The sequence below is a fragment of the Protomyctophum parallelum genome, assembly GCF_964188405.1.
Source record: "Protomyctophum parallelum genome assembly, chromosome: 7".
In the NCBI taxonomy this organism is placed as follows: domain Eukaryota; kingdom Metazoa; phylum Chordata; class Actinopteri; order Myctophiformes; family Myctophidae; genus Protomyctophum; species Protomyctophum parallelum.
Window position 1 is genome coordinate 6,227,025 of NC_139705.1, and position 12,745 is coordinate 6,239,769.

At 36.7% G+C, this 12,745-nt stretch overlaps 2 protein-coding genes across 2 annotated transcripts in view; one reads left to right on the plus strand and one right to left on the minus strand.

Annotated features, from left to right (window-relative positions):
- The window catches only part of hipk1a (homeodomain interacting protein kinase 1a), a 65,668-nt gene that overhangs the window by 11,120 nt on the left and 41,803 nt on the right, over window positions 1–12,745 (plus strand). The gene's annotated exons all lie outside the window — the stretch shown is intronic.
- Window positions 10,503–12,356, minus strand: LOC310862227 (E3 SUMO-protein ligase ZBED1-like). The gene is made up of 4 exons (XM_083770003.1): window positions 12,108–12,356; window positions 11,415–11,601; window positions 10,771–11,249; window positions 10,503–10,540 (listed from the first exon to the last, which is right to left on the minus strand). Exons 1-3 carry the CDS (start codon window positions 12,239–12,241, stop codon window positions 10,773–10,775), a joined length of 798 nt encoding a protein of 265 aa, XP_083626129.1. The 5' UTR covers window positions 12,242–12,356; the 3' UTR covers window positions 10,503–10,540; window positions 10,771–10,772.

A 12,745-nucleotide genomic window follows, 5' to 3' on the forward strand; every position in this document is an offset into this window, starting at 1 on the left:
TCCTGATTGGTTAAGATTGGCTTCCAAAGTTCACAGGAGTGCTCAGTTTCAAACAAAATGCTGCAAATCATGAACACATCGCGTGATTTCCGTGAAATTGTGCACCCACATTCCCACTAGGCCGAGGACGAAATGCCACATGAACAATTTCAACTCAGCCTCAAGGTGGCGCTATAACTGGCCAAAAAGTGTTTTTACCTCTAACTGCACGGATCTGTGGATAACCTGGTGGAGACCTGTGCCCGGAAGGGCACTTTTTCTAGTTATAATATTGTTGCTGTGGGGAAGAAACTATGCAGTATCTCTGTATTCCTTTTTTGCAATTCTTTATTTAGGAACTGTGTACATGTTACCACAAAGTTATTTCTTAATATTGATACATTTTACAAAAACCTTGGTAGTGGACATGTTTACCTGAAAAGGAATCTTTGAAATGTTTCATAGTTTTCGAAATATAGTGCTTTCAAATTTGAGACATTTACAATGGGGCTCAATGGCAGCTCTATGGCACGTCAAAAAGTCACTTTCACCTAGAAACTCCATTCACATTTTATAATTGTGGGCTCGCCACAGCGAGCACACACTAGATATTGCCAGTTTATATTTATTCCGCTTCTTTATTCCGCCGTTTTTTTGGCACCTAACTACTTCCGCATACTTTATACTAGAAATTTAGTTCAAACTTCAAACTGTTCAGCTCTTTGCAGTTATTTATGCTCCAATTAGAATTTTTACAAAGTTTTTTACTTTTTATACTTTTTAACTTTTTAACTTTTTTTTACATTCTTTATAGTGAGAGTCGATGGAAGAAAGGTCCCATTTTTCACAGTTAACTTTTTTGAGCTCTTATTACTCCGTCATACTTTCACTTTGAAACTTCATTCAAACTTTATAATGTTCATCTATCTTTGAACTTTAATTGGTGAAAAAGTTGTTTTGAAAAAGTTTATACTTTTTAAAATATTTAACTTTATTTATAGTTTTTTCCTCCCATTGACAATGTATGGGATTTATCTCTAAATCAACCTCACTTTTGCAGCCTCATTACTCTGGCATACTTTGTCGTAGAAACGTGATTTAAACTTTAGAAAGCTCACACGACTCTGGACGTTTTCGTGGTTCAAACCGTATTCGAATACGTTAAACGTTTTTTCCGAAATCGCAGTTCAATCGCAGGCCGTTTCGCCTAATTAGTGCCAACTTAGAGTGCGGGCTTTTTTCACTAGAGTGCGTAGAACAGAAAATCTTTCCTTGAAAATTTACCAAACAAATTGCCGTCCCGGCCAAGATATTCACTTTACACGCATGTCCTTTGGTCATTTTGTAGCCACACATGTCCTCTTTCACACAATGTGACCACCAAAACACAGAGACATACAGAATGTGAACTACGGCCTTTTAAGTGACACAAATACAGTCAATCTGCTCATTGACATCCATTGTAGAAATCTTACGAGGAAATTATTGCGATGACAATTCTTAACTCGCTCTTATAACCACATTTTCGATCGTACCAACACCACAATCGCACATGGTGTACCTCAATATCTCAGGCCACTCACAGCGAAAAAATTATTTGCATTCGACTTTTACTTTTTGCGATAGAGCAATTTGTTCGGGCATAGTTTCCCCCCATTCAGAACCATTGTAAAATAAGAGATCAAGTTGCGCGCCACTTGTTTGTCTTTTACACTTCCACAGCTGAGACATATAAGGGCTTAATTACAGGGCTGAAATTAAAGTTACAAGATCTCAATGAGTTGCTCTGCGATACCTTGTGGGCTTGTAGGTCTGCTATTTGTGCAATTGGATGGCCTTTACACAGCTCTCGCAAGAGCACGCACGCACGCATGCACGCACGCACACACACACCCTGTCTTCCTATTGGCTGGCCTTTACACAGCTCTCGCAAGTGCACGCACGCACGCACGCACGCACACACACACACACACACACACACACGTTTATAAAAAAATATTTTCAAAAAAATTAAAAAAAATTAAAAAAATTAAAAAAAATTAAAAAAAATAAAAAAAAATAAAAAAAAATAAAGAAAATTAAAAAAAAATAAAAAAAATTAAAAAAAAAATAAAAAAATTAAAAAAAATTAAAAAAAATTAAAAAAATTAAAAAAATTAAAAAAATGAAAAAAAATTGAAAAATTGAAAAATTGAAAAAAAATTAAAAAAATGAAAACTTAAAAATTAGCATGTTAGCATTAGCATGTTAGCATGTTAGCATGTTAGCATTAGCATGATAGCATTAGCATGTTAGCATGATAGCATTAGCATGTTAGCATTAGCATGTTGACATTAGCATGTTAGCATGTTAGCATGATAGCATTAGCATGTTAGCATGTTAGCATTAGCATGTTAGCATTAGCATGTTAGCATTTTAGCATTAGCATGTTAGCATTAGCATGTTAACATTAGCATGTTAGCATGTTAGCATGATAGCATTAGCATGTTAGCATGTTAGCATTAGCATGTTAGCATGTTAGCATTAGCATGTTAGCATGTTAGCATTAGCATGTTAGCATTAGCATGTTATCATTAGCATGTTATCATTAGCATGTTAGCATGTTAGCATTAGCATGTTAGCATTAGCATGTTAGCATGATAGCATTAGCATGTTAGCATTAGCATGTTAGCATGTTAGCATTAGCATGTTAGCATTAGCATGTTAGCATGATAGCATTAGCATGTTAGCATGTTAGCATGTTGACATTAGCATGTTAGCATGTTAGCATGATAGCATTAGCATGTTAGCATGTTAGCATTAGCATGTTAGCATTAGCATGTTAGCATTTTAACATTAGCATGTTAGCATTAGCATGTTAACATTAGCATGTTAGCATGTTAGCATGATAGCATTAGCATGTTAGCATGTTAGCATTAGCATGTTAGCATGTTAGCATTAGCATGTTAGCATGTTAGCATTAGCATGTTAGCATTAGCATGTTATCATTAGCATGTTATCATTAGCATGTTAGCATGTTAGCATTAGCATGATAGCATTAGCATGTTAACATTAGCATGTTAGCATGATAGCATTAGCATGTTAGCATGTTAGCATTAGCATGTTAGCATGTTAGCATTAGCATGTTAGCATTAGCATGATTAAAAAATTAAAAAAAATGAAAAACATTAAAAAATTAAAACTTTAACTTTTTTTTAAACTTAAAAGGAAAAAAATAATAATAAAGAACTTAATATTTTTTATCTTAATATTTTTTTTAAGAAATATCTTAGACCATTATCAATAATCATTGTGTTTATGCTTTTAAAGATAGGCCTATATGCTATTTGAACCTTCTATTTACATGTAAAAGTATGCTATTTCTGTTAAGCTCATGAATGCTTTTATATGTATACTCCATTGGATTGACTATTTCTTTTCTTTTTTACCTTTTCTTGATTCATCAAGAATACATTGTAAAGCTTTATTCATACATTACAAATCATTAGTAGACAGTAATACTTCACTTACTTTATTCTGCCCCTTTTTGGGCATCATACTACTTCCACATACTTTATTCCACTTTATGCAGTTATTCATGCTTAAACTATAGTTTTTACAAATTTTCATACTTTTTTAAACTTTTACTTCAGCTTTAATGCATTTTCTACTTTTGTTTACAATATGCTACAGTCCCGAAATTTTGATTATGGACTTAGACCACCAATGGTAACACCATTACTCCGGTCCCCGAGTTTCAAACTTGACACGGCAATAACTTTACACAAAGCATTTTACGCGAGCCCACGCAGTTTCTACAGGAACTGCTTTCTAGTTGTGGGCTCGCCACAGCGAGCACACAATAGTTATTGCCAGCCTATATTTATACTTTATTTATTCTTTATTCCGCCACTTTTTTTGGCGTGTAACTACTTCCACATACTTTATGCTAGAAATTTAGTTCAAACTTCAAACTGTTCAGCTCTTTGCAGTTATTTATGCTAACATTTGAATTTTTACAAAGTTTTATACTTTTTATACTTTTTAACTTTTTAACTTTTTTTTACATTCTTTATAGTGAGAGTCGATGGAAGAAAGGTCCCATTTTTCACAGTTAACTTTTTTGAGCTCTTATTACTCCGTCATACTTTCACTTTGAAACTTCATTCAAACTTTATAATGTTCATCTATCTTTGAACTTTCATTGGTGAAAAAGTTGTTTTGAAAAAGTTTATACTTTTTAAAATATTTAACTTTATTTATAGTTTTTTCCTCCCATTGACAATGTATGGGATTTATCTCTAAATCAACCTCACTTTTGCAGCCTCATTACTCTGGCATACTTTGTCGTAGAAACGTGATTTAAACTTTAGAAAGCTCACACGACTCTGGACTTTTTCGTGGTTCAAACCGTATTCGAATACGTTAAACGGTTTTTCCGAAATCGCAGTTCAATCGCAGGCCGTTTCGCCTAATTAGTGCCAACTTAGAGTGCGGGCTTTTTTCACTAGAGTGCGTAGAACAGAAAATCTTTCCTTGAAAATTTACCAAACAAATTGCCGTCCCGGCCAAGATATTCACTTTACACGCATGTCCTTTGGTCATTTTGTAGCCACACATGTCCTCTTTCACACAATGTGACCACCAAAACACAGAGACATACAGAATGTGAACTACGGCCTTTTAAGTGACACAAATACAGTCAATCTGCTCATTGACATCCATTGTAGAAATCTTACGAGGAAATTATTGCGATGACAATTCTTAACTCGCTCTTATAACCACATTTTCGATCGTACCAACACCACAATCGCACATGGTGTACCTCAATATCTCAGGCCACTCACAGCGAAAGAATTATTTGCATTCGACTTTTACTTTTTGCGATAGAGCAATTTGTTCGGGCATAGTTTCCCCCCATTCAAGACCATTCAAGATCAAGACCTTCAAGTTGCGCGCCACTTGTTTGTCTTTTACACTTCCACAGCTGAGACATATAAGAGCTTAATTACAGGGCTGAAATTAAAGTTACAAGATCTCAATGAGTTGCTCTGCGATACCTTGTGGGCTTGTAGGTCTGCTATTTGTGCAATTGGATGGCCTTTACACAGCTCTCGCAAGAGCACGCACGCACGCATGCACGCACACACACACACTGTCTTCCTATTGGCTGGCCTTTACACAGCTCTCGCAAGTGCACGCACGCACGCACGCACGCACGCACGCACGCACGCACGCACGCACACACACACACACACGTTTATAAAAAAATATTTTCAAAAAAAATGAAAAAAAATGAAAAAATTAAAAAAACTTTAAAAAAAATAAAAAAATGAAAAAATTTTAAAAAAAATTAAAAAAAATTAAAAAAAATTAAAAAAATTAAAAAAATTGAAAAAAATTGAAAAATTGAAAAAAATTGAAAAAAATTGAAAAAAATGAAAAAAATGAAAACTTAAAAATGAGCATGTTAGCATTAGCATGTTAGCATGATAGCATTAGCATGTTAGCATGATAGCATTAGCATGTTAGCATGTTAGCATTAGCATGTTGACATTAGCATGTTAGCATGATAGCATTAGCATGTTAGCATGTTAGCATGTTAGCATTAGCATGTTAGCATTAGCATGTTAGCATGTTAGCATTAGCATGTTAGCATTAGCATGTTAACATTAGCATGTTAGCATGTTAGCATGATAGCATTAGCATGTTAGCATTAGCATGTTAGCATGTTAGCATGTTAGCATTTGCATGTTAGCATGTTAGCATTAGCATGTTAGCATGATAGCATTAGCATGTTATCATTAGCATGTTAGCATGTTAGCATTAGCATGTTAGCATTAGCATGTTAGCATGTTAGCATGATAGCATTAGCATGTTAGCATGTTAGCATGTTAGCATTAGCATGTTAGCATGATAGCATTAGCATGTTAGCATTAGCATGTTAGCATGTTAGCATTAGCATGTTAGCATTAGCATGTTAGCATTAGCATGTTAGCATTAGCATGATAGCATTAGCATGTTAACATTAGCATGTTAGCATGATAGCATTAGCATGTTAGCATGTTAGCATTAGCATGTTAGCATTAGCATGATTAAAAAATTTAAAAAAATGAAAAACATTAAAATATTTAAACTTTAACTTTTTTTTAAACTTAAAAGGAAAAAAATAATAATAAAGAACTTAATATTTTTTATCTTAATATATTTTTTAAGAAATATCTTAGACCATTATCAATAATCATTGTGTTTATGCTTTTAAAGATAGGCCTATATGCTATTTGAACCTTCTTTTTACATGTAAAAGTATGCTATTTCTGTTAAGCTCATGAATGCTTTTATATGTATACTCCATTGGATTGACTATTTTTTTTCTTTTTTACCTTTTCTTGATTCATCAAGAATACATTGTAAAGCATTATTCATACATTACAAATCATTAGTAGACAGTAATACTTTACTTACTTTATTCTGCCCCTTTTTGGGCATCATACTACTTCCACATACTTTATTTCCGCTTTATGCAGTTATTTATGCTTAAACTATAGTTTTTACAAATGTTCATACTTTTTTAACTTTTACTTCAGCTTTAATACATTTTCTACTTTTCTTTACAATATGTTACAGTCCAGAAATTTTGATTATGGACTTAGACCACCAATGGTAACACCATTACTCCGGTCCCCGAGTTTCAAACTTGACACGGCAATAACTTTATACAAAGCATTTTACGCGAGCCCACGCAGTTTCTACAGGAACTGCTTTCTAGTTATTATTATTCCAATTTCCGCCTTTTTTTTTTCGGTTTCCTACTACTTCCACATACTTTATGCTAGAAATTTAGTTCAAACTTCAAACTGTTCAGCTCTTTGCAGTTATTATTGCTCCAATTAGAATTTTTACAAAGTTTTATACTTTTTATACTTTTTAACTTTTTAACTTTTTTTTACATTCTTTATAGTGAGAGTCGATGGAAGAAATGTCCCATTTTTCACAGTTAACTTTTTTGAGCTCTTATTACTCCGTCATACTTTCACTTTGAAACTTCATTCAAACTTTATAATGTTCATCTATCTTTGAACTTTCATTGGTGAAAAAGTTGTTTTGAAAAAGTTTATACTTTTTAAAATATTTAACTTTATTTATAGTTTTTTCCTCCCATTGACAATGTATGGGATTTATCTCTAAATCAACCTCACTTTTGCAGCCTCATTACTCTGGCATACTTTGTCGTAGAAACGTGATTTAAACTTTAGAAAGCTCACACGACTCTGGACTTTTTCGTGGTTCAAACCGTATTCGAATACGTTAAACGTTTTTTCCGAAATCGCAGTTCAATCGCAGGCCGTTTCGCCTAATTAGTGCCAACTTAGAGTGCGGGCTTCTCTCACTAGAGTGCGTAGAACAGAAAATCTTTCCTTGAAAATTTACCAAACAAATTGCCGTCCCGGCCAAAATATTCACTTTACACGCATGTTCTTTGGTCATTTTGTAGCCACACATGTCCTCTTTCACACAATGTGACCACCAAAACACAGAGACATACAGAATGTGAACTACGGCCTTTTAAGTGACACAAATACAGTCAATCTGCTCATTGACCTCCATAGTAAAATCCTTACGAGGAAATTATCGCGATGACAATTCTTAACTCGCTCTTATAACCACATTTTCGATCGTACCAACACCACAATCGCACATGGTGTACCTCAATATCTCAGGCCACTCACAGCGAAAGAATTATTTGCATTTGACTTTTACTTTTTGCGATAGAGCAATTTGTTCGGGCATAGTTTCCCCCCATTCAAGACCATTCAAGATCAAGACCTTCAAGTTGCGCGCCACTTGTTTGTCTTTTACACTTCCACAGCTGAGACATATAAGAGCTTAATTACAGGGCTGAAATTAAAGTTACAAGATCTCAATGAGTTGCTCTGCGATACCTTGTGGGCTTGTAGGTCTGCTATTTGTGCAATTGGATGGCCTTTACACAGCTCTCGCAAGAGCACGCACGCACGCATGCACGCACGCACACACACACCCTGTCTTCCTATTGGCTGGCCTTTACACAGCTCTCGCAAGTGCACGCACGCACGCACGCACGCACACACACACACACACACACACACACACGTTTATAAAAAAATATTTTCAAAAAAAATTAAAAAAAAATAAAAAATTAAAAAAACTTTAAAAAAAATAAAAAAAAAAAAAAAAAATTAAAAAAAATTAAAAAAAATTAAAAAAATTAAAAAAAATAAAAAAAAAAAAAAAAATTGAAAAATTGAAAAAAATTGAAAAAAATGAAAAACATGAAAACTTAAAAATTAGCATGTTAGCATTAGCATGTTAGCATGTTAGCATGTTAGCATGTTAGCATTAGCATGTTAGCATGATAGCATTAGCATGTTAGCATGTTAGCATTAGCATGTTGACATTAGCATGTTAGCATGTTAGCATGATAGCATTAGCATGTTAGCATGTTAGCATTAGCATGTTAGCATGTTAGCATTAGCATGTTAGCATTAGCATGTTAACATTAGCATGTTAGCATTAGCATGTTAGCATGTTAACATTAGCATGTTAGCATGTTAGCATTAGCATGTTAGCATGATAGCATTAGCATGTTAGCATTAGCATGTTAGCATTTTAGCATGTTAGCATTAGCATGTTAGCATTAGCATGCTTTTAAAGATAGGCCTATATGCTATTTGAACCTTCTTTTCACATGTAAAAGTATGCTATTCAATACAATTTCTGTTAAGCTCATGAATGCTTTTATATGTATACTCCATTGGATTGACTCTTTTTTTCTTTATCTTTTTTACCTTTTCTTAATTAATCAATAATACATTGTAAAGTATTATTCATATATTACAAATCATTAGTAGACAGTAATACTTTACTTACTTTATTCTGCCACTTTTTGGGCATCGTACTACTTCCACGTACTTTATTCCGCTTTATGCAGTTATTTATGCTTATTCTTTTTACAGATTTTTATACATTCTTTTTTTAACTTTTCCTTCAGCTTTAATACATTTTCTACTGTACATTATATACATTGCGTCTTTTGGCGAGCCCACGCAGTTTCTGCAGGGAACTGCTTTCTAGTTTAACTTAAACGCCCAATGCATTCTCTATGGCAATAGCACAAACTTTGGCATGCTACTAGTCCTACATACTTACACCTAGCAACCCCATTCTAGCCTATTTAGGTTCATCTTACGGTGGACATGTTTGCCTGAAAAGGAATCTTTGAAATGTTTCATAGTTTTAGAAATATAGTGCTTTCAAATTTACAATGGGGCTCAATGGCAAAAATGATGAAAAACGGCGTGCTATAGTATGCCGTACGATATGGTTCAAAATGATGAAAAACGAGGATGTAAATTTTTTTTAATTTTTTTCAAATCCTCAAAAATGATGAAAAACGGCATGCTATAGTATGCCGTACGATATGGTCTATAGCCCATGGTCCAAAATGATGAAAAACGAGGATTAAAAAAATAATCAAAAATTCAAAAAACGATGGGCTATATAACCCATCGTTTTTTTCATTTTTTCATTTTTTTCAAATCCTCAAAAATTATGAAAAACGGCGTGCTATAGTATGCCGTACGATATGGGCTATAGCCCATGGTCCAAAATGATGAAAAACGAGGATTAAAAAAAAAATCAAAAATTAAAAAAACGATGGGCTATAACCCATCGTTTTTTTCATTTTTTCATTTTTTTCAAATCCTCAAAAATGATGAAAAACGGCGTGCTATAGTATGCCATACGATATGGGCTATAGCCCATGGTCCAAAATGATGAAAAACGAGGATAAAAAATGCAATTCTCTATGGCAATAGCACAAACTTTGGCATGCTACTAGTCCTACATACTTACACCTAGCAACCCCATTCTAGCCTACTTAGGTTCATCTTACGGTGGACATGTTTGCCTGAAAAGGAATCTTTGAAATGTTTCATAGTTTTAGAAATATAGTGCTTTCAAATTTACAATGGGGCTCAATGGCAAAAATGATGAAAAACGGCGTGCTATAGTATGCCGTACGATATGGTCCAAAATGATGAAAAACGAGGATGTAAAAAATAATCAAAAAACGATGGGCTATAACCCATCGTTTTTTTTATTTTTTTATTTTTTTTAGTGGTGGGCATAGATTAATTTTTTTAATCTAGATTAATCTCACTGCAATTCTGGAGTTAATCTAGATTAATCTAGATTAAAATGGCTCATTTGAACTCTGCCGAAGGCATTGGAAATATGTGTGCGCTACCTAAATAATGACCAGAAGTAAATCCTTGAACGGGCCACGTGGCCCATTAGACCAGGAGCCCTATCATAATTGGTAATGAAAATATAATAATGTTCAATACGATGTACGTGTGTTATACATTGTTTATTCAGTTAAACACGAATAACCATAAACACGTTACCATACAGGCAATTTGGAACAGTGGGTGCAAGAACAACCCCCTTTTCTGGGATATGACATTAATTAAACTGTAAACCTAGAGGTGATGAAGAACTGTTTACAGTCAGTAGCTTTGTGACATGACTTGAGTCCAACCTCTACCTCTACCTCTTCCACCAGTCACTCACCTCCAGTGTGGGGCGTCCCAATCCCAACCCTGGGGCTTCCTATTCCCTCTCCTACTGTACCTCATCAGTACTGGGGTTTCCTATTCCCTCTCCTACTGTACCTCCATCGGTACTATGGGGTTTCCTATTCCCTCTCCTACTGTACCTCATCCTGGGGCTTCCTATTCCCTCTCCTACTGTACATGATTTGAGTCCAACCTCTACCTCTCCTTCTTCCACCAGTCACTCAGACACACCAGCTTGTTCACATTGTCTGGTGACAAACTAGATCTTTTTTTCTGTACAATGTGGCCTGCTAAAGAGAACAGTCTCTCGCATGGGACAGTTGTGGCAGGAGTCCCCAAGTACTTCTGGGCAATGTGGGCCATCTTACCATAAACAGCAGTGTGCTCTGACCACCACTTCAGTGGACACTGATCTAAACTGGCACTGGGCTCTACCTTGTACCTCTCTACAACATTGTCTACTACTGGTATCTCGTCTTCTGACTCTGACTCTGATCCCATCAGCAGTAGGGCTGTCTTCTTTTGAGGTGGCTCAGGGTTCTCCTCCCTGGGCGGCTGCAGAGCAGGTTCTTCTGCCCTCACCAAGTCACTCAGCTTTCCCCACACTGGCTCCCTCTCTGCTCTGGGCAGGCATTTGAGATCTTTGAAGCGTGGGTCCAGAGCAGTGGCCACCTTTTGATGAAAAATAAAATAAAGATTGATGGAAGAAAATGTAACTTTCAAAATCCTCCATATTTCTTCATGACTCATTCATCTATCCATTTATCAATCTTCTGGCTTAACAGTCTATAATGGTCAGCCAATACAGTTATCTTCTGGTCAGTACGTGTCACATACCTTCAGCCATTCCAGGTTTGTTTTCTCCCTCCGCTGGTTGAGGTCTTTGATGAAGGCAGTCTTGAAGCGCACAATGTAGGCAGGATCATCATCAGAGATCTTCATTGCTCGCAGGAGATGACACAGGGCAGGTAAAACGACAGAGCAGGAGACATACTTTTCCCCACCAAGGAGCTCAGTGACGTACCTACACACACACACACACACACACACACACACACATTAAGAGGGGTGAATTGACACCAAAAACGACGCCACAATGTCACAGCAGGACACACGCGCGCACACACACACACACACACACACACACACACACAGAGCATAGCACACAGAGGACAGTACACACACACACAGTTGCACACAGACATCACAGCCCCAAACACAGCACGGCCACACACAGACAGCACAGCCCCAAACAAACAGCACAGCCATACACAGACAGCACAGCCCCAAACACAGCACAGCCACACACACACACACACACACACACACACACACAGAGCAGTGTGCACTGTGCACACACACACAGCCACACACACACAGAGCAGTGTGCACTGTGCACACACACAGCCACACACACACACAGAGCAGTGTGCACACACACACACACACAGCAGTGTACACACACACACACACACACACACACACACACACACACACACACACATAGAGCACAGCACAACACACACTTACTTGCATGGCTCCAGCAGTTTCTCCAGCTTTGCCAACTTCTCATATTCAGCATGTGTTGGGAGGGCCAGCTTGTGGGTCTGCTGAGCCAGCGTTGCGTGCACTGCGTCTCTGTTGCGCCTCAAACGTGTGATCATCGCTAGGGTTGAATTCCAGCGTGTTGGAACGTCTTGCACGAGTGACTCCTGGTCTTGTTCAAGGGATGCTTGCTGGGCATTCAGCTCGTCTGAGTTAGCCGGACTGTGTTTGAAATGTCCGACCACTTTTCGACACTTGGCCAGTACACCATCAAAACCACCATCCCGGAGTGACATTACAACGGCCCTCTGTACAAGATGAGCAACGCAGGGCAAGTGCTCAAATGGTAATATTCTCCCTGCTGCTATCATGTTGGGAGCGCTGTCGGTTCCAATGGTGGTGATTTTTTCAGCTATGCCCCACTGATTAGCGACGTCGAGAAACTGTCTGGCACAAGCTTCTGCAAAGTGGCGCTCCTCCGTTTTAATCACACCTGACGTTATAGGAGAGACAAAGTAGATCAGAATAAGTTTGCTATTAATAGGAGACTTACAATTAGCAGGCTGGCGTTGTTGGGGCTAGCTAGCAAACGTATAATGTTGGCTGGTGGTAAAATAAATCAA